Below are 27475 nucleotides of genomic sequence, written 5' to 3' on the forward strand. Positions count from 1 at the left end.
TCCAGTGAAACATTAAAGTCTCCTGCTATGATTGTAATGCCTTCTCTGAATTCTTCTAATTTTGGCATCACTTTGTTGAACCATGATCTTTGTGCTATGTTTGGGGCATAGAAGTTAGCAAATGTATATATTTGAGAATTTATATAGCCTTTCACAAAGAGGAATCTACCTTCTTTATCTATATTGATTTCTTTCTCCGTAAAGGCTACGTGTTTGTGTAGGCCTATGCTAACCCCTAATCTATTGGAGTATATCCAGAGTATATCCAGATCTGGATAGGTCTGGCTTTTTACTATGTTTAAAATGCGTCTCTTGATTAAATACTATTTGCGTTTTTTCTTTGTGGAAGTGATGGAGAAACTGATTTCTTTTGCATGGGAATTTCAGGCCTCTGACATTGTATGTTGCCAATTTGAGGCTAGACATATGTATGTGGTTTGAGAAGGAAATTTTATCTTGGTATCCTACCATGAAATAGGACGCAAATTTTGGTTCTTTCGGTTGAATGGACTGGCGCCGCAACCTCCCCCCTCAAGGTGGAAAAGGAGTTAAAACAACTGAATTTAGGTACAAAAAAATAAGAGAAAAACATATTAGCAACATGTAACATTATTACAAACTTCCTCCATAAGGGGGTATCAATGTGGAGAGCTCTAATCTCCAGGAAGAACCAAACTAGGTTCTTACACCATGCCCTGCTGGCATGGTGTGAGGAGAGGAAGTTTGAGAACATTATAAAATAGTGAACAACAACAGCGTAGGAGTATGTGTAAGGAGAGAGACATGCTACATGGCAAAAAATAAAACTACAAACATTAGGGAAAATCTTCCACCAACAATTGAGTTTCTTTCTATATTTGTCTACACGGACTCCTCCCTCTTTCGATGTTCAGAGGCTCTAAGATTAGCCTCTGTGGCATTTCTGCTGGCCATTCTAGCTAGGAGAGAGGAGTTTGTGCGTAAGAAACCACTAAAGCCACATTCTATCTTGGCTTATTAAATTATCAGGAATAGTGTAGTTATTACTCAGAGTCTTTCAGTCGCCCTTAGAGATGATTCTGCTCTGCGTCAGTTTTCCTTGCTTCTTCTTGGATCTTTGGGTTTTCCGTAGTTGACCATTTCCCATGGCGAGATCTCTGACTGGATGAAGACATCTTCAGTTGTTGATCAGTCCGGTATATTCAGATCTTCTATCTCAAGAACTGCGAAAATGTCCGGGAGGTCTTTATAAGATCTGATTAGCAGCTTTTTATCTTTCCAGGAGATTAACATCCCAAAGGGGAATAGCCATCTGAATGCAATTCATCTGTGCCTCACGATATCAGTCAGTGGTTTGAGTATGCATCTTTTATTTAGCGTAGAGGGGGCCAGGTCTTGGAATAAGAGTATGGTAGCTCCTTCATAATCAATGTTGGAGCTTTCTCTGGCTTTCTTCATCACTAGCTCTTTTTGGGTGAACTTTAGGAATTTACATATTATGTCTCTGGGTGGATCTGTAGGTTTAGATCTGGGACGGAGTGCTCTGTGTCCTCTCTCAAGGATGATAGGTTCTGTATATTCTTCTCCCAGTAAGGATTCACATATTTGTATAACTGCTTTTGAGACGGCTTCTGGATCTACACACTCGTCTTCTAGATAATCATATAGGCTGTTAAGGTGTTGCTGGTAAGTTGAGAGGGTCTCTGTATTTTTTTGGGTATATTCAATTATTATTGTTTGAGTAGCTTCTAGGTTTTCCACCCTGTGACTGATGTGTCTAATTTTTTTTATCTCGACTAATTCATCTAGTACTGGATTTACGGCTTTGGATAGAGCCTGTGATATAAAAGCTCTAGAGATGGGGGAGTCGGCTGATGCTTCCATTGTTTCTTCATTGTCACTATCTCTGTCAGAGTGAAGTGAGGTCGAACGACTTGATATTTCTTTAGGGACATGTTTTTTTTTTTCCATGATGTATTTATCTAAGTCCGTTTAAGTCTTGTTGGATCTGAGGCTGATCCTCTGTATCTGCCGACTTTAACCATGAGGCTTAAGACCTTTGGCCCGAATAGCAAGGGGGGTCTCTCTTTTACATGGATGTCGTTCACTACTTAGTGTATTTTAAACAGCCATCTTCTGCTAGTTGTTCAGGTGCAGCTGCCTGAGGCTGATTAATATGATGGTCTGGGATAGAGGCTCTATTTGATGTGCCCTAAAGGACTACTGACAATTGATCAGAGATTTGCATTCAGCTCTTGTTTCCCAGTCTAAGAGTCTCTTTGTGTCAATATTATATGTGTATATGAAGGTGATGTATATGCCTGGAGGGCACCTTTCTTATGGGGTCAGATGTTGTTATTACAAGCAATGAGCGTGTTTCTAATCACCACACCGCCATCCTAAGTAGGCCCGCTTCCGTGACACTGCATGTCTATTCTTATTGACCCTCTTGCTTCCCGCTGCTAACTGGGCACAGGACCCACCTTCTGTTTCTGCTGGGACGCTGGCCCCTGTGGTTTGGGTGCTTAAATGTGGCCTTAGGTGGTCCCGGCATTTCTTCCTGCCTGGAGCTGTGGAGGAAGCGTAGATGCGCTCTGCTTGCAAAGATGGCGTCGCCACCACAGGAGCAGCCCGGGCCTAAATGGTAAAATGTGGGCAATGTGGGAGTGCTTGCTGACCTGTCTTGTGTTAGATCCAAGACGTCGTCCTCTGTGCTTTACTGCAATTCCAGTTGTGTATCGGAGGGCACTTCGCCGGTCGCGCTCTTGCTGGCACTTTAGGCCGGGGATCTGCTTCTAGGTGTCAGATTAATCCTCTGGTTGCCCGTGTGTTAGAAGCTCCCTAAATGTCTCTAACGGGAGCTTAAGGTGTGAGGGGACCGTATATGAGGGTTTTAAGGTCCCGGAGTTGGTAGGAGGGTGAGGATGTGGGAGGATTAGTTCTCCACCGCAGGAACTGCTGTAAAGGACGTTCACTCCGCTCGGCTGCTGGCCACGCCCCATATTATTTATTTTTTTATGTTACATTGTAATATCAATGTCAGGTGCCACGATCAGCTATGAACGTGGCATCTGAGGGGTACAATGACGGGGAGAAGCGCAATCGCCGCTCCTTGTCATTGGCACACACGTCACAAAGTGATTTTTTTTGTAAAATTCGACGAAGCAGCCGAATAGAATTTTGGAATACTTCGCTCATCACTAATTATGGTGTTTCCTGGGTATATCTAAAAAAAACACAAGACAGAGGGATCACTCACTATCGCATAACAATGAGGCACAAGGTCTCCATGTTCTGAATTACAGAGCACAAAGAGCAATATGATTGTCACTGAATATAATGACCAGGTGGTACATTGCTGCATATATTACGCAAGAAAGCATACCTCCCAACTTTTTGGACAGTTAAAGAGGGACACTTAGGGTTTATTGTGTGAAAGATCCACTTTCCCTGCATATTTATATACTTTGATAGTTTTTCTTTTTTACACAATAGCGCAAAAATCATCTCAGTATAAAAATTTAAAAAATCCAATGCATAAAACAATGAAATAATATGCAAGGCGGGCTATAAAGGGTCACTGTCACCTGGATTTTACTTACTGAGCTAATAACATCACCACATCAGTCTCCACAATTTACATTAAATTTACTAGTATTACTGCCCTATGTCTCTTTTATATTGTCTATAAAGTCGGTTTTATTAATATGCAAAGTACCTCAATAAGGAGCCCAAGGGGATGTCCCTCCGGCAGTTGGATCCCAGCCGCACCCATTACTTCAGAGGCCAGCACCGCCCCACTGCTAATTTATTAATTCATTTTCGCTGACGTAATGTTTGTGCAGTGCCCATAATCCCGCGCTTCGCTGCCCCTGCTCCTCCGTCCTCCGCCTGCCCGGCATGTCGCGCTGCTCGGCTCTTCCTTTCCGAATCGAGCGAAGCTGGCGCATGCGCAATGACTTTTGTGAGGCCGATGCCAGGACACCGCGCTGGCGCTGACATGTGTATCCAGGGCACATGCGCGGGATTATGGGCGCTGCACAACCATTACGCCGGCGAAGAGGAGTGAATAAATTAGCAGTGTGCGGTACTGGGCTCCGAAGTAATGGGCGCGGCTGGGCTCCAACTGCCGCAGGGACGTCCCCTTGTGCTCCTTATTGAGGTAATTTGCATATTAATAAAATCGATTTTATAGACAAAATTAAAGATACAGGGCAGTAATACTAGTATTTTTTTATGTAAATCGTGGAGACTGATGTGGTGATGTTATTAGCTCAGTAAATAAAATCCTGGTGACAGTGTCCCTTTAATATACAGATAGGAAACAGGAAAACACATTCAATATTGTAAATGTAATAATGCAAATCTTTATCTCAGACCTAAAAGAGGGACATTTAAAGGGGTTATCCAATCCTAAAAATAGCCCCGCCCCCATATGCTGGGCCCCCCACACTGAATATACTTACCCAGGTCCCCGCTCCCTGCGCCGCTCCTGGTCCCCGCACCACCGCTGCTGCTTCTACCCCTTCACGGATGCAAACATCCGGTGTTGGGGGGGGTGGCAGCTAATGGCAGGTGGGAACGGGGACGAGCATTCCTAGCGTCACCCGGGTTGCAGGATGTTTAGTATTTTTTCCGTGATTTTAAGCAGGGAGACGGCCACAGGGGTCTTGGGTGTCTATCCCCCACTGATCAGATATTGATGACCTATGCAGAGTAAAGACTCTTTTAAATTACAAAATAAAATCAAAGATGTAGAATTCAAACTGATTTCATAAACATTTATCATTAGAAAGTGTAACCTTTGTTTTGCATCTTATGTATTTCTAGGGTCAACAGATTTTGGAAATGTGACCTATGAAGTTCCCGGATTGCATCCCTATTTTTACATTGGTTCGAATGCCTTTAATCATACTGCAGAATATACTGAAGCTGCGGGTAAGCACTTAAAGGGAACCCGTTCACTTGAATGGAATAACTCATCAATATCTAGAACTCAGGCAACCCCTTTAGAGAAGCACTCCCACAAAAATTTTTATCTGACCAGTTAGACTGCTATAGTGAAGTAATATTCTTACCAGTGACTTTATTTGTGAGTTATCCCCTCCCTTTTGATCTTCAGCTGTGTCATGTGACCAACTGACCACAGGACAGGAACTTAGTTACTTCACTACTCATTTCTATGAGACTGACATTGAGGCTCCCATAGGAATATATAGAGAAACTGACTTCTTGTCAGTGTCCACAAATAAGATGCTGTGTTATTGAAAATTCAGAGTGCTGGTCACATGACACAGCTGAGGATCAGAAGGGAGGGGATAACTCACAAATATAGTCACTGGTAAGAAGGTTACCTTCACGTACATCACGGACCTTTCTAAGAGGTCTGAGAATAAAACTTTCTGTGGGAGTGCTTCTTTAAAGGGAACCTGTCATGTGGATATTTGATTATAATCTAACTAATTATATACAATCATTAACTACTAAAAAGTACCTTAGATGTATTCACTTACTGGTGTGACAGATGGTTACCTCATAATATACACACAAAGATGCCACATGCCACATGCTAATGAGCTGATTTGAGTCCAGCGTGATGTCATTGAGTCCAGCGTTTATTTAATTAACAGCTATAGCCACTCCTCTGCCCACCTGCTGATGATTCATATGGAAAATAACTGTCACTCAGCAGCAGGTGGGCGGGGAGAGTCAGGAGCTCATGAATATTCAGGACTCATCATTATCAGCTGGAGCTTTTCAATACAAGATGTTGGCAGATTGACTGGGTCAATTAAAGAAAGTGACCCAGCATTTTGCTAACAGAATCAGTCACTTATTTATGTTGCGCTTAGTTAGGACACCAGAAAAAAACTGGTGACAGGTTCCCTTTAAGTGAAATTGAAATGTTGCCTACTTAAAGGGGTTGTCTGGGCTTCAGTCGTAACTTGTGCCCCTGAACATGAAAAAACCCACTTCCCACAGGACCTGGCATTTCACAGGTCTCAGAAGTCATGTGGCTGGAATGGTACTTCACTGCTGTGAAGTAGCATTTAAGCCACTATGACCGTTGAGACCTGCTATTGGCTGCAGTAGTCAAGGGATTAAGCCACTTCCTGGTCCTGGGGGGGCAAGAAGTGGGTGAGAATGGGGCAGCAGCGGGTATTTGGACAGGTGAGTGGAGTTTATTCAGCTCCAAGGCCAGATAACCTGTTTAAGAGAATGTTCGATAGATATTTCAATAGTATAAAGATAAGCCAACATCAGTGTCCCTACAAGTATATTTGACTACCTGGCCAATCTTCAACATGTAAATTATTCTGTATTCATTTTCTGTTATTGTATTTTCTATTTTAACAGGCTCAGAAGAAGCTCAATATTACACACTTCGTACTGCAAAATCATTGGCAATGACTGCATTAGATGTGATCTTCAACCCGGATTTGCTAGAAAGTATTCGCCAGGACTGGAAGATGGCGAAGGAAATGGAAGACATTCCTTCTGGAATGAATAAAGCCAGAGATTTGAGCTGCAGGGCAGGGTGTTCTTCAGTTCATATTAAAAACACAACACAATAATGTGTAATAATTGGGGAATATAACTACACTGATTATATCATTATGTAATTTAGTAGCATTACTTACTATAGATACGCTAGATAATAATCAAAAAAATACCTAGTTAACTTTCATGTCTTTCTACCTTTTCTTCTAAATGGTGTCATTTTAATAGTTTTGCTCGATGGCTTTCTATGTATGAATGTAAATGACACAATTATAACAATCAGCAAATCTGTGAAATAAATGAATAATGCCTTCATTCACAACCCTTCTAATACTCATTGCCATTTATGTCTTAGCGGTATAATTGTATCTTCACCATGATAATATTACAACCTTAGGTATAAAGCTATCTCTCTGTTAGATCATAGGCCGAACTGGATGGACAAACTAATTTAATCAGTTTCTATGAGGAGGTAAGTACTAGACTTGACAGCGGCGAATCAATGGATGTCGTGTATCTGGACTTCTCCAAATCATTTGACACTGTACCTCATAAAAGGTTAGTATATAAAATGAGAATGCTCGGACTCGGAGAAAACGTCTGTAAGTGGGTAAGTAACTGGCTCAATGATAGAAAACAGAGGGTGGTTATTAACGGTACATACTCAGATTGGGTCACTGTCACTAGTGGGGTACCTCAGGGGTCCGTATTGGGCCCTATTCTCTTCAATATATTTATTAATGATCTTGTAGAAGGCTTGCATAGTAAAATATCAATTTTCGCAGATGACACTAAACTGTGTAAAGTAATTAACACTGAAGAGGACAGTATACTACTACAGAGGGATCTGGATAGATTGGAGGCTTGGGCAGATAAGTGGCAGATGAGGTTTAACACTGACAAATGTAAGGTTATGCACATGGGAAGGAATAATGCAAGTCACCCGTACATAGTAAATGGTAAAACACTCGGTAACACTGACATGGAAAAGGATCTAGGAATTTTAATAAACAGCAAACTAAGCTGCAAAAAACAGTGTCAGGCAGCTGCTGCCAAGGCCAATAAGATAATGGGTTGCATCAAAAGGAGCATAGATGCCCGTGATGAGAACATAGTCCTACCACTTTACAAATCAATAGTCAGACCACACATGGAGTACTGTGTACAGTTCTGGGCTCCTGTAAACAAGGCAGACATAGCAGAGCTGGAGAGGGTCCAGAGGAGGGCAACTAAAGTAATAACTGGAATGGGGCAACTACAGTACCCTGAAAGATTATCAAAATTAGGGTTATTCACGTTAGAAAAAAGACGACTGAGGGGAGATCTAATTACTATGTATAAATATATCAGGGGGCAGTACAGAGATCTATCCCATCATCTATTTATCCCCAGGACTGTGACTGTGATGAGGGGACATCCTCTGCATCTGGAGGAAAGAAGGTTTGTACACAAACATAGAAGAGGATTCTTTGCGGTAAGAGCAGTGAGACTATGGAACTCTCTGCCTGAGGCGGTGGTGATGGTGAGTACAATAAAGGAATTCAAGAGGGGCCTGGATGTATTTCTGGAGTGTAATAATATTACAGGCTATAGCTACTAGAGAGGGGTCGTTGATCCAGGGAGTTATTCTGATTGCCTGATTGGAGTCGGGAAGAAATTTTTATTCCCCTAAAGTGAGGAAAATTGGCTTCTACCTCACAGGGTTTTTTTTGCCTTCCTCTGGATCAACTTGTAGGATGACAGGCCGAACTGGATGGACAAATGTCTTTTTTCGGCCTTATGTACTATGTTAATATGTTACTATGTAAAAGGCAAACCATCCAATACCTGACTTATAAATGGAAACTCATGTACATGTCAGTTTTAAAGGGGATTTCCAGGATCACTATGGCTTTTAACAGATATGTTTATGTAGTTACTTCTATTTAGTCTGGACTCTCCTGACCTGTTTTTTCTATGTTAACAAATAACTCTTGTATGTTTCCTTTCTGTATGTAGCACTTTGTGTAGCCAACCAAACTCATGATGCAATTCTACTCTCTCTAGCACTGCCCCTAATCACCCCTAGCTAATTTATAGCTCACCCCACAAAGCTAATTACATAGACACTCCCCTATCACTGCTCCTATTGCTGCTTTGACACAACCATGGACATGGTCATGTGACCGTAGAACAGAAGATAGAAGCAATAAAGATTACAGAATTACACTACAAAATTATAGCTTCATACATGACTGTTGTAAAGGATGTTAATGCAAACTGGAAAACCACTTTAAGACTAGCCACACCCATTCACTTGTTTGGCCAACAGCTATCCACTCATCCACATGAATGCTCAGCCAGGCCATGTGTGTGCAACTGTTCTCAGTAGGGGAATGAGAATAAACTGCTGCCAGGCACTTTTGTCTCCCTTGAGGGTACTTTCACACTAGCGTTTTTGCTGGATCCGTCAGGGTCCAGCAAAAACGCTTCCGTTACCGATAATACAACCGTCTGTGTCCGTTATGAACGGATCCGGTTATAGTATCTTTAACATATCTTTAACATTGTCAAGACAGATCCGGCATTACCCCCATTGAAAGTCAATGGGGGACGGATCAATTTTCTATTGTGACAGATTGTGCCAGAGAAAACGGTTCCAACTTGCATTGGGAGTAATGCCCGATCCATCTTGCTCTGCATCCCAGGACAGAAAGCAAAATACATGTTGCGGTTTGCTCTTTGGTATGGGAACGCAACTAAACGGACGGAATGCACTTTGTAGCATTCCGTTCTGTTCAGTTCAGTTTTGTCCCCATTGAAAATGAATGGGGACAAAGCTGAAGCATTATTTTCCGGTATTGAGCCCCTATGACGGAACTGGCTGCTTAATCTTTCTTTCCAACATCTGGGTTTTCCTACAGAACTGTGAGTAACCCTTGCTTGCCCATTAACCGTGACCTCATAATCGCAATACCCTGCTGGTCTGGCGTGCTGCATTATTAGTTTAAGCAGACTGTGATTGTCTATTGTGACTTAGATGAAGATCAGATCACATTTTATGACCAATTTGTGCAGAAATCCATATCATTCCAAAGGGTTCACATACTTTTTCTTGCAACTGTATTAGATGGTCAGCCAGTCCTGACAAAATTGGTGAGTCTTTTTCATACATAGTAGAATAAACTCGGACATGACATGCACACTATACTGCTACATCAGGCTCTGACTGCCTGAGCATGGAGCATTCCATTTATATTTCAATATGGTTACAATATAGTGGAACTAAATATGATTTCCTCTTTGTACTAATGTCTCCTGGAGGGCGCAGGGCCGTTTCTGCCATGAGGTGAGACGAGAATCTCCCCTCAGGCAGCAGTTTTCACTACTATTACTATAAAGGGGGCACGGCATAGAGTGCATTGCTACTATAAAGGGGGCACAGAGGGCATTACTACTACAAAGGGGACACAGAGGGCACCACTTCCATAAAGGGGCACAGAGGGCATTACTACTATAAGGGGGCACAGAGGGCTTTTCTACTATAAGGGGGCACAGAGGGCTTTTCTACTATAAAGGGGGCACAGAAGGCATTGCTACTATAAAGGGGGCACAGAGGGTATTGCTACTATAAAGGGGAAACAGAGGCCATTACTACTCTATAGGAGCACAGAGGACATTACTACTATAAAGGGGGCACAGAGGGCATTACTACTATAAAGAAGGCACAGAGGGCATTACTACTATAAAATGGCACAGAATGCATTGCTACCATAAAGGGGGCACAGAGGGCAATACTACTATAAAGGGGCACAGGGGACATTACTACTATAAAGGGGGCACAGAAGGCATTGCTACTAGAAAGAGGGCAAAGAGGGACTTACTACTATAAAAGGGCACAGAGGGCATTGCTACTAGAAAGGGGGCACAGAGGACATTACTTCTATCAAGGGGGCACAGAGGGCATTACTACCATAAAAGCGCACAGAGGGCATTACTACTATAAAGGGGGCACAGTGGGCATTACTACTGTGAAGGGGGCACAGTGGGCATTACTACTATGAAAGGGGCATAATAAGCATTATTACTATGAAGGGGGCACAATGGGCATTATTACTATGAAGAGGACACAATGGGCATTACTACTGTGAAGAGGCACAGAGGGCATTACTACTGTCAAGGGAGCCCAGAGTGCATTACTAATGTGAAGGGGCACAAAGAGGGCATAACTACTGTGAGGGGGCATAACTATTATGGGGGCACAGAGTGGGCATTACTTCTATGAAGGGGGAACAATAGGCATTACTACTGTGAAGGGGCCACAGAGTGCATTACTGCATGAAGGGGGCACAGAAGGGCATAAATACTGTGAGGGGGTCACAAGAGGGTATTACCACTGTGAAGAGAGCACAGTGTGTCTGTCCCTGTGTGTGTCTGCCCCTGTGTGTGTGTCTGTTCCTGTGTGTGTGTCATATCTCCATGCCCACAGTGTTCCTATCTCTTGACGCAGCTGCATCAGGACAGGAGGAGGAGGCTACGCCGCCAGCATGAAGTCCCATGGGAGAGGAACAGGGAGGCACACTAAGGATGTAGGTAACACTACCACATGATCTACACTAGTGTGTGTTTTTACATAGGACTGCAGGTAACATCTACTATAGTGTCTGTACTCAGAGATGTATCACTGTGTTACCTGTGGTGTTACATAGGACTTCAGGTAATATCAACAAGATTATCTGTACTTGTACAACCCCAGATCTGGCAGGACAGTCTCGGAGTTCAGTGGCTACTTGGCATTCATACTATTTTTTAATGGGCGCCATTTAAATTTTTGCCTCAGGCAGCAGAAGAGCTAGAATCGGCCCTGGGAGTGTGCACTCATCTTCAAAGTGCTCCTGCTTCCTCCTACTTCTGACCTTTAAATACTTACTATAAAAAAAAAAAATAATCACAATAAGGGGCAGTCTGATTATTTTTTTTTTGCATCACACATTTTTACTTTTACTGTGAAAATGTCTGATGTGAAGGAACATACTGGTAAATACAGGTACTCTATTGCACTTTTTCTTTACCTATGCTCTGTATTAGGCCTCATGCATATGACTGTTGTTTTGGTCTGCATCTGAGCTGCGTTTTTTATGACTTGGATGCAGACCCATTCACTTCAATGGGGCCACAAATGATGCGGACAGCACTCTGTGTGCTTATATAAAAATAAAGATGAAACGTGACTAGCATCTTCCTTTGTGCAAGATTGATTTTCAACCAACACAGCAGACAGGCAACGTTTCGGCTTCACACAAGCCTTTCTCAAGCCATAATGAAATCCACATATTGTGAACATACTGTATATACCTCCCACAAAGGGGTTGTACCAAATTCTCCTCCAATAAATACTTAATATACATTCATATGTCGTAATACAGTGTTGTCCCCATATAATAAAACACTTCACACATCTTCCTCCTCACCCAAAAATGATACAAAAGTGAGCTGCAGTATGGCTGGCACTGCCTGTCTCCTCAGCGTCTCTGACGATACACTGCGCATGTCTCCGCTCAATGCGTCTTAAGTCTCAATTAGAGTTGAAGCGAACACTGGATGTTCGGGTTCGAGAAGTTCGGTCCGAACTTCCCGGAAATGTTCGGGTTCGGGACCTGAACCCGACCCCGAACTTCGTCCCGAACCCCATTGAAGTCAATGGGGACCCCGAACTTTTCGGCACTAAAAGGCTGTAAAAACAGCCCAGGAAAAGAGCTAGAGGCTGCAAAAGGAAGCAACATGTAGGTAAATCCCCTGCAAACAAATGTGGATAGGGAAATGAATTTAAAAAAATAAAAAAATTAACCAATATCAATTGGACAGAGGTCCCATAGCAGAGAATCGGGCTTCACGTCAGCAGAGAATCAGTCTCTTCATGCCATAGCAGAGAATCTGGCTTCATGTCAGCAGAGAATCAGTCTTTTCATGCCATAGCAGAGAATCTGGCTTCATGTCAGCAGAGAATCAGTCTTAATGTCATAGCAGAGAATCAGGCTTCACGTCACCCACCACTGGAACAGGCCACTGTCACATATTTAGGCCCCGGCACCCAGACAGAGGTGAGAGGTCCCGTAACAGAGAATCTGCTTCATGTCAGCACAGAATCAGTCTTCATGTCATAGCAGAGAATCAGGCTTCACGTCACCACCACTGGAACAGGCCACTGTCACATATTTAGGCCCGGCACCCAGACAGAGGAGAGAGGTCCCGTAACAGAGAATCTGGCCTTATGTCAGCACAGAATCAGTCTTCATGTCATAGCAGAGAATCAGGCTTCACGTCACCCACCACTGGAAGAGGCCACTGTCACACATTTAGGCCCTGGCACCCAGACAGAGGAGAGAGGTCCCGTAACAGAGAATCTGGCCTCATGTCAGCACAGAATCAGTCTTCATGTCATAGCAGAGAATCAGGCTTCACGTCACCCACCACTGGAAGATGCCACTGTCACACATTTAGGCCCTGGCACCCAGACAGAGGAGAGAGGTCCCGAATCAGAGAATCTGGCTTCATGTCAGCACAGAATCAGTCTTCATGTCATAGCAGAGAATCAGGCTTCACGTCACCCACCACTGGAACAGGCCACTGTCACACATTTAGGCCCTGGCACCCAGACAGAGGAGAGAGGTCCCGTAACAGAGAATCTGGCTTCATGTCAGCACAGAATCAGTCTTCATGTCATAGCAGAGAATCAGGCTTCACGTCACCTACCACTGGAACAGGCCACTGTCACATATTTAGGCCCCGGCACCCAGACAGAGGAGAGAGACCCCGTAACAGAGAATCTGGCTTCATGTCAGCACAGAATCAGTCTTCATGTCATAGCAGAGAATCAGGCTTCACGTCACCCACCACTGGAACAGGCCACTGTCACACATTTAGGCCCCGGCACCCAGACAGAGGAGAGAGGTCCCGTAACAGAGAATCTGGCTTCATGTCAGCACAGAATCAGTCTTCATGTCATAGCAGAGAATCAGGCTTCACGTCACCCACCACTGGAACAGGCCGCTGTCACACATTTAGGCCCTGGCACCCAGACAGAGGAGAGAGGTCCCGTAACAGAGAATCTGGCCTCATGTCAGCACAGAATCAGTCTTCATGTCATAGCAGAGAATCAGGCTTCACGTCACCCACCACTGGAACAGGCCACTGTCGCATATTTAGGCCCAGGCACCCAGGCAGAGGAGAGAGGTCCCGTAACAGAGAATCTGGAGGCCCCGGCACCCAGACAGAGGAGAGAGGTCCCGTAACAGAGAATCTGGCCTTATGTCAGCACAGAATCAGTCTTCATGTCATAGCAGAGAATCAGGCTTCACGTCACCCACCACTGGAAGAGGCCACTGTCACACATTTAGGCCCATGGCACCCAGACAGAGGAGAGAGGTCCCGTAACAGAGAATCTGGCCTCATGTCAGCACAGAATCAGTCTTCATGTCATAGCAGAGAATCAGGCTTCACGTCACCCACCACTGGAAGATGCCACTGTCACACATTTAGGCCCTGGCACCCAGACAGAGGAGAGAGGTCCCGAATCAGAGAATCTGGCTTCATGTCAGCACAGAATCAGTCTTCATGTCATAGCAGAGAATCAGGCTTCACGTCACCCACCACTGAACAGGCCACTGTCACACATTTAGGCCCTGGCACCCAGACAGAGGAGAGAGGTCCCGTAACAGAGAATCTGGCTCATGTCAGGCACAGAATCAGTCTTCATGTCATAGCAGAGAATCAGGCTTCACGTCACCCACCACTGGAACAGGCCACTGTCACATATTTAGGCCCCGGCACCCAGACAGAGGAGAGAGACCCCGTAACAGAGAATCTGGCTTCATGTCAGCACAGAATCAGTCTTCATGTCATAGCAGAGAATAAGGCTTCACGTCACCCACCACTGGAACAGGCCACTGTCACACATTTAGGCCCCGGCACCCAGACAGAGGAGAGAGTCCCGTAACAGAGAATCTGGCTTCATGTCAGCACAGAATCAGTCTTCATGTCATAGCAGAGAATCAGGCTTCACGTCACCCACCACTGGAACAGGCCGCTGTCACACATTTAGGCCCTGGCACCCAGACAGAGGAGAGAGGTCCCGTAACAGAGAATCTGGCTCATGTCAGCAACAGAATCAGTCTTCATGTCATAGCAGAGAATCAGGCTTCACGTCACCCACCACTGGAACAGGCCACTGTCGCATATTAGGCCCAGGCACCCAGGCAGAGGAGAGAGGTCCCGTAACAGAGAATCTGGCTTCATGTCAGCACAGAATCAGTCTTCATGTTATAGCAGAGAATCAGGCTTCACGTCACCCACCACTGGAACAGGCCACTGTCACATATTTAGGCCCCGGCACCCAGACAGAGGAGAGAGGTCCCGTAACAGAGAATCTGGCTTCATGTCAGCACAGAATCAGTCTTCATGTCATAGCAGAGAATCAGGCTTCACGTCACCCCACCACTGGAACAGGCCACTGTCACACATTTAGGCCCTGGCACCCAGACAGAGGAGAGAGGTCCTGTAACAGAGAGTCTGGCTTCATGTCAGCACAGAATCAGTCTTCATGTCATAGCAGAGAATCAGGCTTCACGTCACCCACCACTGGAACAGGCCACTGTCACACATTTAGGCCCTGGCACCCAGACAGAGGAGAGAGGTCCCGTAACAGAGAATCTGGCTCCATGTCAGCACAGAATCAGTCTTTATGTCATAGCAGAGAATCAGGCTTCACGTCACCCACCACTGGAACAGGCCACTGTCGCATATTTAGGCCCAGGCACCCAGGCAGAGGAGAGAGGTCCCGTAACAGAGAATCTGGCTTCATGTCAGCACAGAATCAGTCTTCATGTTATAGCAGAGAATCAGGCTTCACGTCACCCACCACTGGAACAGGCCACTGTCACATATTTAGGCCCCGGAACCTAGACAGAGGAGAGGTTCATTCAACTTTGGGTGCCCCGCAATATAATGGTAAAATGAAAATAAAAATAGGATTGAATGAGGAAGTGCCCTGGAGTACAATAATATATGGTTAAGGGGAGGTAGTTAATGTCTAATCTGCACAAGGGATGGACAGGTCCTGTGGGATCCATGCCTGGTTCATTTTTATGAACGTCAGCTTGTCCACATTGGCTGTAGACAGGCGGCTGCGTTTGTCTGTAATGACGCCCCCTGCCGTGCTGAATACACGTTCAGACAAAAAGCTGGCCGCCGGGCAGGCCAGCACCTCCAAGGCATAAAAGGCTAGCTCTGGCCACGTGGACAATTTGGAGACCCAGAAGTTGAATGGGGCCGAACCATCAGTCAGTACGTGGAGGGGTGTGCACAGGTACTGTTCCACCATGTTAGTGAAATGTTGCCTCCTGCTAACACGTTCCGTATCAGGTGGTGGTGCAGTTAGCTGTGGCGTGGTGACAAAACTTTTCCACATCTCTGCCATGCTAACCCTGCCCTCAGAGGAGCTGGCCGTGACACAGCTGCGTTGGCGACCTCTTGCTCCTCCTCTGCCTTCGCCTTTGGCTTCCACTGGTTCCCCTGTGACATTTGGGAATGCTCTCAGTAGCACGTCTACCAACGTGCGCTTGTACTCGCGCATTTTCCTATCACACTCCAGTGTAGGAAGTAAGGTGGGCACATTGTCTTTGTACCGGGGATCCAGCAGGGTGGCAACCCAGTAGTCCGCACACGTTAAAATGTGGGCAACTCTGCTGTCGTTGCGCAGGCACTGCAGCATGTAGTCGCTCATGTGTGCCAGGCTGCCCAGAGGTAAGGACAAGCTGTCCTCTGTGGGAGGCGTATCGTCATCGTCCTGTGTTTCCCCCCAGCCACGCACCAGTGATGGGCCCGAGCTGCTTTGGGTGCCACCCCGCTGTGAACATGCTTCATCCTCATCCTCCTCCACCTCCTCCTCATCCTCGTGCTCCTCGTCCTCCAGTAGTGGGCCCTGTCTGGCCACATTTGTACCTGGCCTCTGCTGTTGCAAAAAACCTCCCTCTGAGTCACTTCGAAGAGACTGGCCTGAAAGTGCTAAAAATGAACCCTCTTCCTCCTCTTCCTCCTGGGCCACCTCCTCTTCCATCATCGCCCTAAGTGTTTTCTCAAGGAGACATAGAAGTGGTATTGTAACGCTGATAACGGCGTCATCGCCACTGGCCATGTTGGTGGAGTACTCGAAACAGCGCAACAGGGCACACAGGTCTCGCATGGAGGCCCAGTCATTGGTGGTGAAGTAGTGCTGTTCCGCAGTGCGACTGACCCGTGCGTGCTGCAGCTGAAACTCCACTATGGCCTGCTGCTGCTCGCACAGTCTGTCCAGCATGTGCAAGGTGGAGTTCCACCTGGTGGGCACGTCGCATATGAGGCGGTGACCGGGAAGGCCGAAGTTACGCTGTAGCGCAGACAGGCGAGCAGCGGCAGGGTGTGAACGCCGGAAGCGCGAACAGACGGCCCGCACTTTATGCAGCAGCTCTGACATGTCGGGGTAGTTGCGAATGAACTTCTGCACCACCAAATTCAGCACATGCGCCAGGCAAGGGATGTGCGTCAAACCGGCTAGTCCCAGAGCTGCAACGAGATTTCGCCCATTATCGCACACCACAAGGCCGGGCTTGAGGCTCACCGGCAGCAACCACTCGTCGGTCTGTTGTTCTATACCCCGCCACAACTGCTGTGCAGTGTGGGGCCTGTCCCCCAAACATATTAGTTTCAGAACGGCCTGCTGACGTTTACCCCGGGCTGTGCTGAAGTTGGTGGTGAAGGTGTGTGGCTGACTGGATGAGCAGGTGGAAGAAGAGGAGGAGGAAGCTGAGTAGGAGGAGGAGGAGACAGGAGGCAAAAAAAGTTGCCCTGCGATCCTTGGCGGCGGAAGGACGTGCGCCAAACAGCTCTCCGCCTGGGGCCCAGCTGCCACTACATTTACCCAGTGTGCAGTTAGGGAGATATAGCGTCCCTGGCCATGCTTACTGGTCCACGTATCTGTGCACACTTGATTTTATCGGATACTTGGTTGTGCAGGGAAGGCACGGCTCTCTTGGAGAAGTAGTGGCAGCTGGGAACAACATACTGTGGGACAGCAAGCGACATGAGCTGTTTGAAGCTGTCTGTGTCCACCAGCCTAAATGACAGCATTTCATAGGCCAGTAGTTTAGAAATGCTGGCATTCAGGGCCAGGGATCGAGGGTGGCTAGGTGGGAATTTACGCTTTCTCTCAAATGTTTGTGAGATGGAGAGCTGAACGCTGCCGTGTGACATGGTTGAGATGCTTGGTGACGCAGGTGGTGGTGTTGGTGGTACATCCCATGTTTGCTGGGCGGCAGGTGCCAAAGTTCCTCCAGAGGCGGAGGAAGAGGCTGAGGCGGCAGCAGCAGAAGAGGCCGAGGCGGCAGCAGCAGAAGAGGTAGCAGGGGGAGCCTGAGTGACTTCCTTGTTTTTAAGGTGTTTACTCCACTGCAGTTCATGCTTTGCATGCAGGTGCCCGGGCATGCAGGTTGTGCTAAGGTTCAGAACGTTAATGCCTCGCTTCAGGCTCTGATGGCACAGCGTGCAAACCACTCTGGTCTTGTCGTCAGCACATTGTTTGAAGAAGTGCCATGCCAGGGAACTCCTTGAAGCTGCCTTTGGGGTGCTCGGTCCCAGATGGCGGCGGTCAGTAGCAGGCGGAGTCTCTTGGCGGCGGGTGTTCTGATTTTGCCCACTGCTCCCTCTTTGTCTTTTGCTACGCTTTTGGCTCGGTCTCACCACTGCCTCTTCCTCCGAACTCTGAAAGTCAGTGGAACGACCTTCATTCCATGTGGGGTCTAGGACCTCATCGTCCCCTGCATCGTCTTCCACCCAGTCTTGATCCCTGACCTCCTGTTCAGTCTGCACACTGCAGAAAGACGCAGCAGTTGGCACCTGTGTTTCGTCATCATCAGAGACGTGCTGAGGTGGTATTCCCATTTCCTCATCATCAGGAAACATAAGTGGTTGTGCGTTAGTGCATTCTATCTCTTCCACCCCTGGGGAAGGGCTAGGTGGATGCCCTTGGGAAACCCTGGCAGCAGAGTCTTCAAACAGCATAAGAGACTGCTGCATAACTTGAGGCTCAGACAGTTTCCCTGATATGTATGGGGGTGATGTGACAGACTGATGGGCTTGGTTTTCATGCGCCATCTGTGCGCTTTCTGCAGAAGACTGGGTGGGAGATAATGTGAACGTGCTGGATGCACTGTCGGCCACCCAATTGACTAATGCCTGTACCTGCTCAGTATTTACCATCCTTAGAACGGCATTGGGCCCCACCAAATATCCCTGTAAATTCTGGCGGCTACTGGGACCTGAGGTAGTTGGTACACTAGGACGTGTGGCTGTGGCAGAACGACCACGTCCTCTCCCAGCACCAGAGGGTCCACTAACACCACCACGACCATGTCCACGTCCGCTTCCGCATCCCTTACTAGATGTTTTCCTCATTGTTACCGTTCACCACAATAAGAAAAATATTATTCGGGCCAATGTATTGAATTATAAATCAGGCCTTTTTTTACAGACACCTAACACTGTCTGGCTATCTATTTAGGTACCGTATTACACTAATACAGGCACACCAGTAATGACAGATTTAGCTGAATATAAATGTGAGGCCTATTTTTTAGGCGCTGGGTGACAGGTATACGTTTAATCACAGAATTAGACTTGTATCTGCACTGTAGCGTGTGTGTCAAGTTTTTCAGAATGACCCTATCAGCACCTTGAATCTAATATACCCTTTTAGGGATAGATTTAAATTAGGCCTGATACAGCAGAAACCACTAATTTTGAGAATGGCAAATTTGGGAATAGTTTTTCAACCCAGAACAAAAACTGTGCTTTTACGGTCACTAAAAATAACTTGACCAGCTAAAACAGTACTGATTTGGAGGAATATAAATGTCAGGCCTATTTTTTAAGTGCTGGGTGACAGGTATACGTTTAATCACAGAATTAGATTTGTATCTGCACTGTAGCGTGTGTGTTAAGCTTTTCAGAATGACACTATCAGCACCTTGAATCTAATATACCCTTTTTGGGATAGATTTAAAGTAGGCCTGATACAGACATCCCAACCTGCAAAAACGCATTTCAGCGAGGTGCACTTCTCATTTCAGGGAGGTTTTCTTTTTTTTTTTTCCACAAACTTTTTATTACATTTTCCAAACCTATGCAGTATCTGCACACTTTGCTCTATGGTGTGGAGGACTTGGCTCATTACCCTGCCCCAAATTATCATATTTATGTATATGATTAAAGGGATTCTGTCACCACCTATAAGTCCTGTGAGCTAAACATATGCTCATGTCCAGGGTAGCATTCTGATTTCTAAGGTGGTCTTATAAAAGCTATTTGTGGCTTTATTCTGCGGAAAAACAGGTTTTACTAACCTGTCAATCATTGAATTCAGGTGCCCAAGCAGGGGAGGTCTGTGGATGCATTGTGCCCAGCCGCACGCATCGCCGTTCGTGCCCAGCGCCGCCTCTCCCTCCCCCTTTGAGATCCCGCGGTTGAGCACAGGCTCAGCCTATTTTTTAGGCGCTGGGTGACAGGTATACGTTTAATCACAGAATTAGACTTGTATCTGCACTGTAGCGTGTGTGTTAAGTTTTTCAGAATGACACTATCAGCACCTTGAATCTAATATACCCTTTTTGGGATAGATTTAAAGTAGGCCTGATATAGCAGAAACTACTAATTTTGAGAATGGCAAATTTGGGAATTGTTTTTCAACCCAGAACAAAAACTGTGCTTTTACGGTCACTAAAAATAACTTGACCATCTAAAACAGTACTGATTTGGAGGAATAGAAATGTCAGGCCTATTTTTTAGGCGCTGGGTGACAGGCTCAACTTGCCCCTGATGTAGTATATGGCCAAAAAATAACCACACTATTGATGGTTAAATGCACTTGGGTGACACAGGCTCAGCCTGCACCTGATGTAGTATATGGCCAAAAAATAACCACACTATTGATGGTTAAATGTACTTGATGAAAGCTTGACCCTGATGTAGGATATAGCAAAAAATAACCACACTATTGATGGTTAAATGCACTTGGGTGACACAGGCTCAGCCTGCACCTGATGTAGTATATGGCCAAAAAATAACCACACTATTGATGGTTAAATGCACTTGGGTGACACAGGCTCAGCCTGCACCTGATGTAGGATATAGCAAAAAATAACCACATTGTTGATGGTTAAATGCACTTGGTGGTAGCTTGTGCTGGCGCACCTCAAGCCACAAAATGGCCGCCGATCACCCCAGAAAAAAGTGATATAAAAACGCTCTGGGCAGCCTCAAAAAAGTGAGCAATTGAATATCAGCACTTCAATGATCCACAGCTGGAGATCGATCACTGAATAAAGTCTTTTGGAGGAGCTAATCTGCCTAATCTCGCCCTAACGTCGCAGCAGCAACCTCTCCCTACGCTTGTATCAGCAGAGTGACGTGCAGCGCTACGTGACCAAAGCTTATATAGAGGCTGGGTCACATGCTGCACTGGCCAATCACAGCCATGCCAATAGTAGGCAAGGCTGTGATGGCCTCTTGGGGCAAGTAGTATGACGCTTGTTGATTGGCTGCTTTGCAGCCTTTCAAAAAGCGCCAAGAAAGCGCCGAACACCGAACCCGAACCCGGACTTTTACGAAAATGTACAGTTCGGGTTCGCTCATCCCTAGTCTCAATATCTTTTACTGCGCATGTCACGTCCCTTCTTTTTTGTTTTCACACAACTTTATTGACAGTGACAGTGGCATAACAATCCCTGTTTTCGCATTATATATACTCTCATATACACCGCAGCGTGAAGGAGTCAAATTTTAACTCCTTCCGCAGCGATTTCACATACCTGGATATTGCCCATATACTGGCTCCTGTTCCGTGTCTGTTTTGATGCACATCCGGACATTCCTATATAACGCCCCGCCCCTATCACAATTTATCTGCTATGGAGACATGCGCATAATGCCGCCATTCCGCAGCTCACTATAAGACAAAAACATAGCCCAATATTAGCATGTGTATACTTATCATTTGGTGATTAAATTACTTAGTGAAATACAAAACATCATAAATTGTTATAAAAATTCATAATCATCCCCCCATAAAATCCCATATACCAAGGACAAAACCATACAAGGATATCAAGGGCATCATAGGTGACTCACATTGTATTCTACATTCAATCCCCTCGGCTGTAGTGTCTGCAGCGTATGAATCCATCTGAGTTCCGTCTTCCGCAGAAGGGCTTCCCTATCTCCACCCCTACATAACAGGGGTACAGAATCAATGACCCTAAATCTCTGTTGTTTTACAGAGTGCCCTTTCTCTTTAAAGTGTTTCGGTATCGGCAACTCCATGATCTCCTTTCTAATTGTGCTTTTATGCTTGTTGATTCCTCACCAGTCATTTCTCCTATATACACCAAGCTGCATGGACATGTTATTGTATATATCACATAATCTGATCTACATGTGTATCTCTCTTTTATTCTATACACCTCACCACTATGTATAACTAGAGTTGAACGGACACCTGGACGGGTTCGGCCGAACTTCACAAAAAAGTTTGAGTTCGGGACCCGAACTTGACCCCGAACCTGAACCCCATTGAAGTCAATGGGGACCCGAAATTTGGAGCACTAAAATGGCTCTAAAAAAGTTATGGAAAGGGCTAGAGAGCTGCAAATGGCATCAAAATGTAGTTAAGAGCATGGCAAGTGCTCTGCAAACAAATGTTCATAGGGATATGACTTAAATAACATAAAATACACAAAAATAAAAAAAATTATAATCTTGATCTAGGAGGACGAGGTCGATATGGAGTAGGAGGTTGAGGAGGTGGTGGAGGTGGAAGCGGCGGTGGAGGAGGAGGAGGTAGCCAACACTGATTTTTGTTTTTGTTTTTTATTTTATTATTATTATTTTTTGTTTAACCACTTAAGGACCACAGGTTTATACCCCCCTAAAGACCAGGCCCTTTTTTACAAATCGGCACTACACTACTTTCACCGTTTATTGCTCGGTCATGCAACTTAACACCTAAATGAATTTTACCTCCTTTTCTTCTCACTAATAGAGCTTTCATTTGGTGGTATTTCATTGCTGCTGACATTTTTACTTTTTTTGTTATTAATCGAAATTTAACGATTCTTTTGCAAAAAAATGACATTTTTCACTTTCAGTTGTAAAATTTTGCAAAAAAAACGAGATCCATATAGAAATTTTGCTCTAAATTTATAGTTCTACATGTCTTTGATAAAAAAAAAATGTTTGGGTAAAAAAAAAATGGTTTGGGTAAAAGTTATAGCGTTTACAAACTATGGTACAAAAATGTGAATTTCCGCTTTTTGAAGCAGCTCTGACTTTCTGAGCATCTGTCATGTTTCCTGAGGTTCTACAATGGCCAGACAGTACAAACACCCCACAAATGACCCCATTTCGGAAAGTACACACCCTAAGGTATTCGCTGATGGGCATAGTGAGTTCATAGAACTTTTTATTTTTTGTCACAAGTTAGCGGAAAAATGATGATTTTTTTTTCTTACAAAGTCTCATATTCCACTAACTTGTGACAAAAAATAAAAACTTCTATGAACTCACTATGCCCATCACGAAATACCTTGGGGTCTCTTCTTTCCAAAATGGGGTCTCTTGTGGGGTAGTTATACTGCCCTGGCATTCTAGGGGCCCAAATGTGTGGTAAGGAGTTTGAAATCAAATTCTGTAAAAAATGACCTGTGAAATCCGAAAGGTGCTCTTTGGAATATGGGCCCCTTTGCCCACCTAGGCTGCAAAAAGTGTCACACATCTGGTATCTCTGTATTCAGGAGAAGTTGAGGAATGTGTTTTGGGGTGTCATTTTACATATACCCATGCTGGGTGAGATAAATATCTTGGTCAAATGCCAACTTTGTATAAAAAAAATGGGAAAAGTTGTCTTTTGCCAAGATATTTCTCTCACCCAGCATGGGTATATGTAAAATGACACCCCAAAACACATTCCCCACCTTCTCCTGAGTACGGCAATACCAGATGTGTGACACTTTTTTGCAGCCTAGGTGGGCAAAGGGGCCCATATTCCAAAGAGCACCTTTCGGATTTCACAGGTCATTTTTTACAGAATTTGATTTCAAACTCCTTACCACACATTCGGGCCCCTAGAATGCCAGGGCAGTATAACTACCCCACAAGTGACCCCATTTTGGAAAGAAGACACCCCAAGGTATTCCGTGAGGGGCATGGCAAGTTCCTAGAATTTTTTATTTTTTGTCACAAGTTAGTGGAAAATGATGATTTTTTTTTTTTTTTTTTTTTCATACAAAGTCTCATATTCCACTAACTTGTGACAAAAAATAAAAACTTCCATGAACTCACTATGCCCATCAGCGAATACCTTGGGGTCTCTTCTTTCCAAAATGGGGTCACTTGTGGGGTAGTTATACTGCCCTGGCATTCTAGGGGCCCGAATGTGTGGTAAGGAGTTTGAAATCAAATTCTGTAAAAAATGACCTGTTAAATCCGAAAGGTGCTCTTTGGAATATGGGCCCCTTTGCCCACCTAGGCTGCAAAAAAGTGTCACACATCTGGTATCTCTGTATTCAGGAGAAGTTGAGGAATGTGTTTTGGGGTGTCATTTTACATATACCCATGCTGGGTGAGAGAAATATCTTGGTCAAATGCTAACTTTGTATAAAAAAAATGGGAAAAGTTGTCTTTTGCCAAGATATTTCTCTCACCCAGCAGGGGTATATGTAAAATGACACCCCAAAACACATTCCCCACCTTCTCCTGAGTACGGGGATACCAGATGTGTGACACTTTTTTGCAGCCTAGGTGGGCAAAGGGGCCCATATTCCAAAGAGCACCTTTCAGATTTCACAGGTCATTTTTTACAGAATTTGATTTCAAACTCCTTACCACACATTTGGGCCCCTAGAATGCCAGGGCAGTATAACTACCCCACAAGTGACCCCATTTTGGAAAGAAGAGACCCCAAGGTATTCGCTGATGGGCATAGTGAGTTCATGGAAGTTTTTATTTTTTGTCACAAGTTAGTGGAATATGAGACTTTGTATGAAAAAAAAAAAAAAAAAATCAGCATTTTCCACTAACTTGTGACAAAAAATAAAAAATTCTAGGAACTCGCCAAGCCCCTCACGGAATACCTTGGGATGTCTTCTTTCCAAAATGGGGTCACTTGTGGGGTAGTTATACTGCCCTGGCATTTTCCAGGGGCCCTAATGTGTGGTAAGTAGGTAAATGACCTGTGAAATCCTAAAGGTGCTCTTTGGAATATGGGCCCCTTTGCCCACCTAGGCTGCAAAAAAGTGTCACACATGTGGTATCGCCGTATTCTGGAGAAGTTGGGGAATGTGTTTTGGGGTGTCATTTTACATATACCCTTGCTGGGTGAGAGAAATATCTTGGCAAAAGACAACTTTTCCCATTTTTTTATACAAAGTTGGCATTTGACCAAGATATTTCTCTCACCCAGCATGGGTATATGTAAAATGACACCCCAAAACACATTCCCCAACTTCTCCTGAGTACGGCGATACCAGATGTGTGACACTTTTTTGCAGCCTAGATGCGCAAAGGTGCCCAAATTCCTTTTAGGAGGGCATTTTTAGACATTTGGATACCAGACTTCTTCTCACGCTTTGGGGCCCCTAGAATGCCAGGGCAGTATAAATACCCCACATGTGACCCCACTTTGGAAAGAAGACACCCCAAGGTATTCAATGAGGGGCATGGCGAGTTCATAGAAATTTTTTTTTTTTGGCACAAGTTAGCGGAAATTGATATTTTTAATTTTTTTCTCACAAAGTCTCCCGTTCCGCTAACTTGGGACAAAAATTTCAATCTTTCATGGACTCAATATGCCCCTCACGGAATACCTGGGGGTGTCTTCTTTCCGAAATGGGGTCACATGTGGGGTATTTATACTGCCCTGGCATTCTAGGGGCCCTAAAGCGTGAGAAGAAGTCTGGAATATAAATGTCTAAAAAATTTTACGCATTTGGATTCCGTGAGGGGTAGGGTGAGTTCATGTGAGATTTTATTTTTTGACACAAGTTAGTGGAATATGAGACTTTGTAAGAAAAAAAAAAATAATTCCGCTAACTTGGGCCAAAAAAATGTCTGAATGGAGTCTTACAGGGGGGGTGATCAATGACAGGGGGGGTGATCAATGACAGGGGGGGTGATCAATGACAGGGGGGTGATCAATGACAGGGGGGGTGATCAATGACAGGGGGGTGATCAGGGAGTCTATATGGGGTGATCACCACAGTCATTGATCATGCCCCTGTAAGGCTTCATTCAGACGTCCGGATGCGTTTTGCGGATCCGATCCATCTATCAGTGGATCCGTAAAAATCATGCGGACGTCTGAATGGAGCTTTACAGGGGGGTAATCAATGACAGGGGGGTAATCAATGACAGGGGGGTGATCAGGGAGTCTATATGGGGTGATCACCACAGTCATTGATCACGCCCCTGTAAGGCTTCATTCAGACGTCCGGATGCGTTTTGCGGATCCGATCCATCTATTAGTGGATCCGTAAAAATCATGCGGACGTCTGAATGGAGCTTTAACAGGGGGGTAATCAATGACAGGGGGGTAATCAATGACAGGGGGGTGATCAGGGAGTCTATATGGGGTGATCACCACAGTCATTGATCACGCCCCTGTAAGGCTTCATTCAGACGTCCGGATGCGTTTTGCGGATCCGATCCATCTATCAGTGCATCCGTAAAAATCATGCGGACATCTGAATGGAGCTTTACAGGGGGGTGATCAGGGAGTCTATATGGGGTGATCACCACAGTCATTGATCATGCCCCTGTAAGGCTTCATTCAGACGTCCGGATGCGTTTTGCGGATCCGATCCATCTATCAGTGCATCCGTAAAAATCATGCGGACGTCTGAATGGAGCTTTACAGGGGGGTAATCAATGACAGGGGGGTGATCAGGGAGTCTATATGGGGTGATCACCACAGTCATTGATCACGCCCCTGTAAGGCTTCATTCAGACGTCCGGATGCGTTTTGCGGATCCGATCCATCTATCAGTGCATCCGTAAAAATCATGCGGACATCTGAATGGAGCTTTACAGGGGGGTGATCAGGGAGTCTATATGGGGTGATCACCACAGTCATTGATCATGCCCCTGTAAGGCTTCATTCAGACGTCCGGATGCGTTTTGCGGATCCGATCCATCTATCAGTGGATCCGTAAAAATCATGCGGACGTCTGAATGGAGCTTTACAGGGGGGTAATCAATGACAGGGGGGTAATCAATGACAGGGGGGTGATCAGGGAGTCTATATGGGGTGATCACCACAGTCATTGATCATGCCCCTGTAAGGCTTCATTCAGACGTCCGGATGCGTTTTGCGGATCCGATCCATCTATCAGTGGATCCGTAAAAATCATGCGGACGTCTGAATGGAGCTTTACAGGGGGGTGATCAATGACAGGGGGGTAATCAATGACAGGGGGGTGATCAGGGAGTCTATATGGGGTGATCAGGGGTGATCAGGGGCTAATAAGGGGTTAATAAGTGACGGGGGGGGGGGGGGTGTAGTGTAGTGTAGTGGTGCTTGGTGCTACTTTACTGAGCTACCTGTGTCCTCTGGTGGTCGATCCAAACAAAGGGGACCACCAGAGGACCAGGTAGCAGGTATATTAGACGCTGTTATCAAAACAGCGTCTAATATACCTGTTAGGGGTTAAAAAAAAAAACATCTCCAGCCTGCCAGCGAACGATCGCCGCTGGCAGGCTGGAGATCAACTCTCTTACCTTCCGTTCCTGTGAGCGCGCGCGCCTGTGTGCGCGCGTTCACAGGAAATCTCGGCTCACGCAAGATGACGCCTATTGGCGTTAGCGTAGCCTGGGGGAGCCGCCGCAATGACGCCTTTCGGCGTTACAGTTGCGGGAAGTGGTTAAATTAGGGTACACC

General features: G+C 45.4%; 1 protein-coding gene across 1 annotated transcript in view; it reads left to right on the forward strand.

The window, feature by feature from the left end:
• The window catches only part of LOC120999187 (peptidase M20 domain-containing protein 2-like), a 157184-nt gene extending 150413 nt beyond the window's left edge, over positions 1 to 6771 (forward strand). The window contains exons 7-8 of the mRNA XM_040430063.1: positions 4810 to 4917; positions 6337 to 6771. Of these exons, the coding sequence (XP_040285997.1) occupies positions 4810 to 4917; positions 6337 to 6554 (326 nt within the window). The 3' untranslated portion in view covers positions 6555 to 6771. The remainder of the gene's footprint in view (positions 1 to 4809; positions 4918 to 6336) is intronic.
• The last annotated feature ends 20704 nt before the right edge of the window (positions 6772 to 27475 follow it).

Source organism: Bufo bufo, chromosome 4 (genome assembly GCF_905171765.1).
Source record: "Bufo bufo chromosome 4, aBufBuf1.1, whole genome shotgun sequence".
Classification (NCBI taxonomy): Eukaryota; Metazoa; Chordata; class Amphibia; order Anura; family Bufonidae; genus Bufo; species Bufo bufo.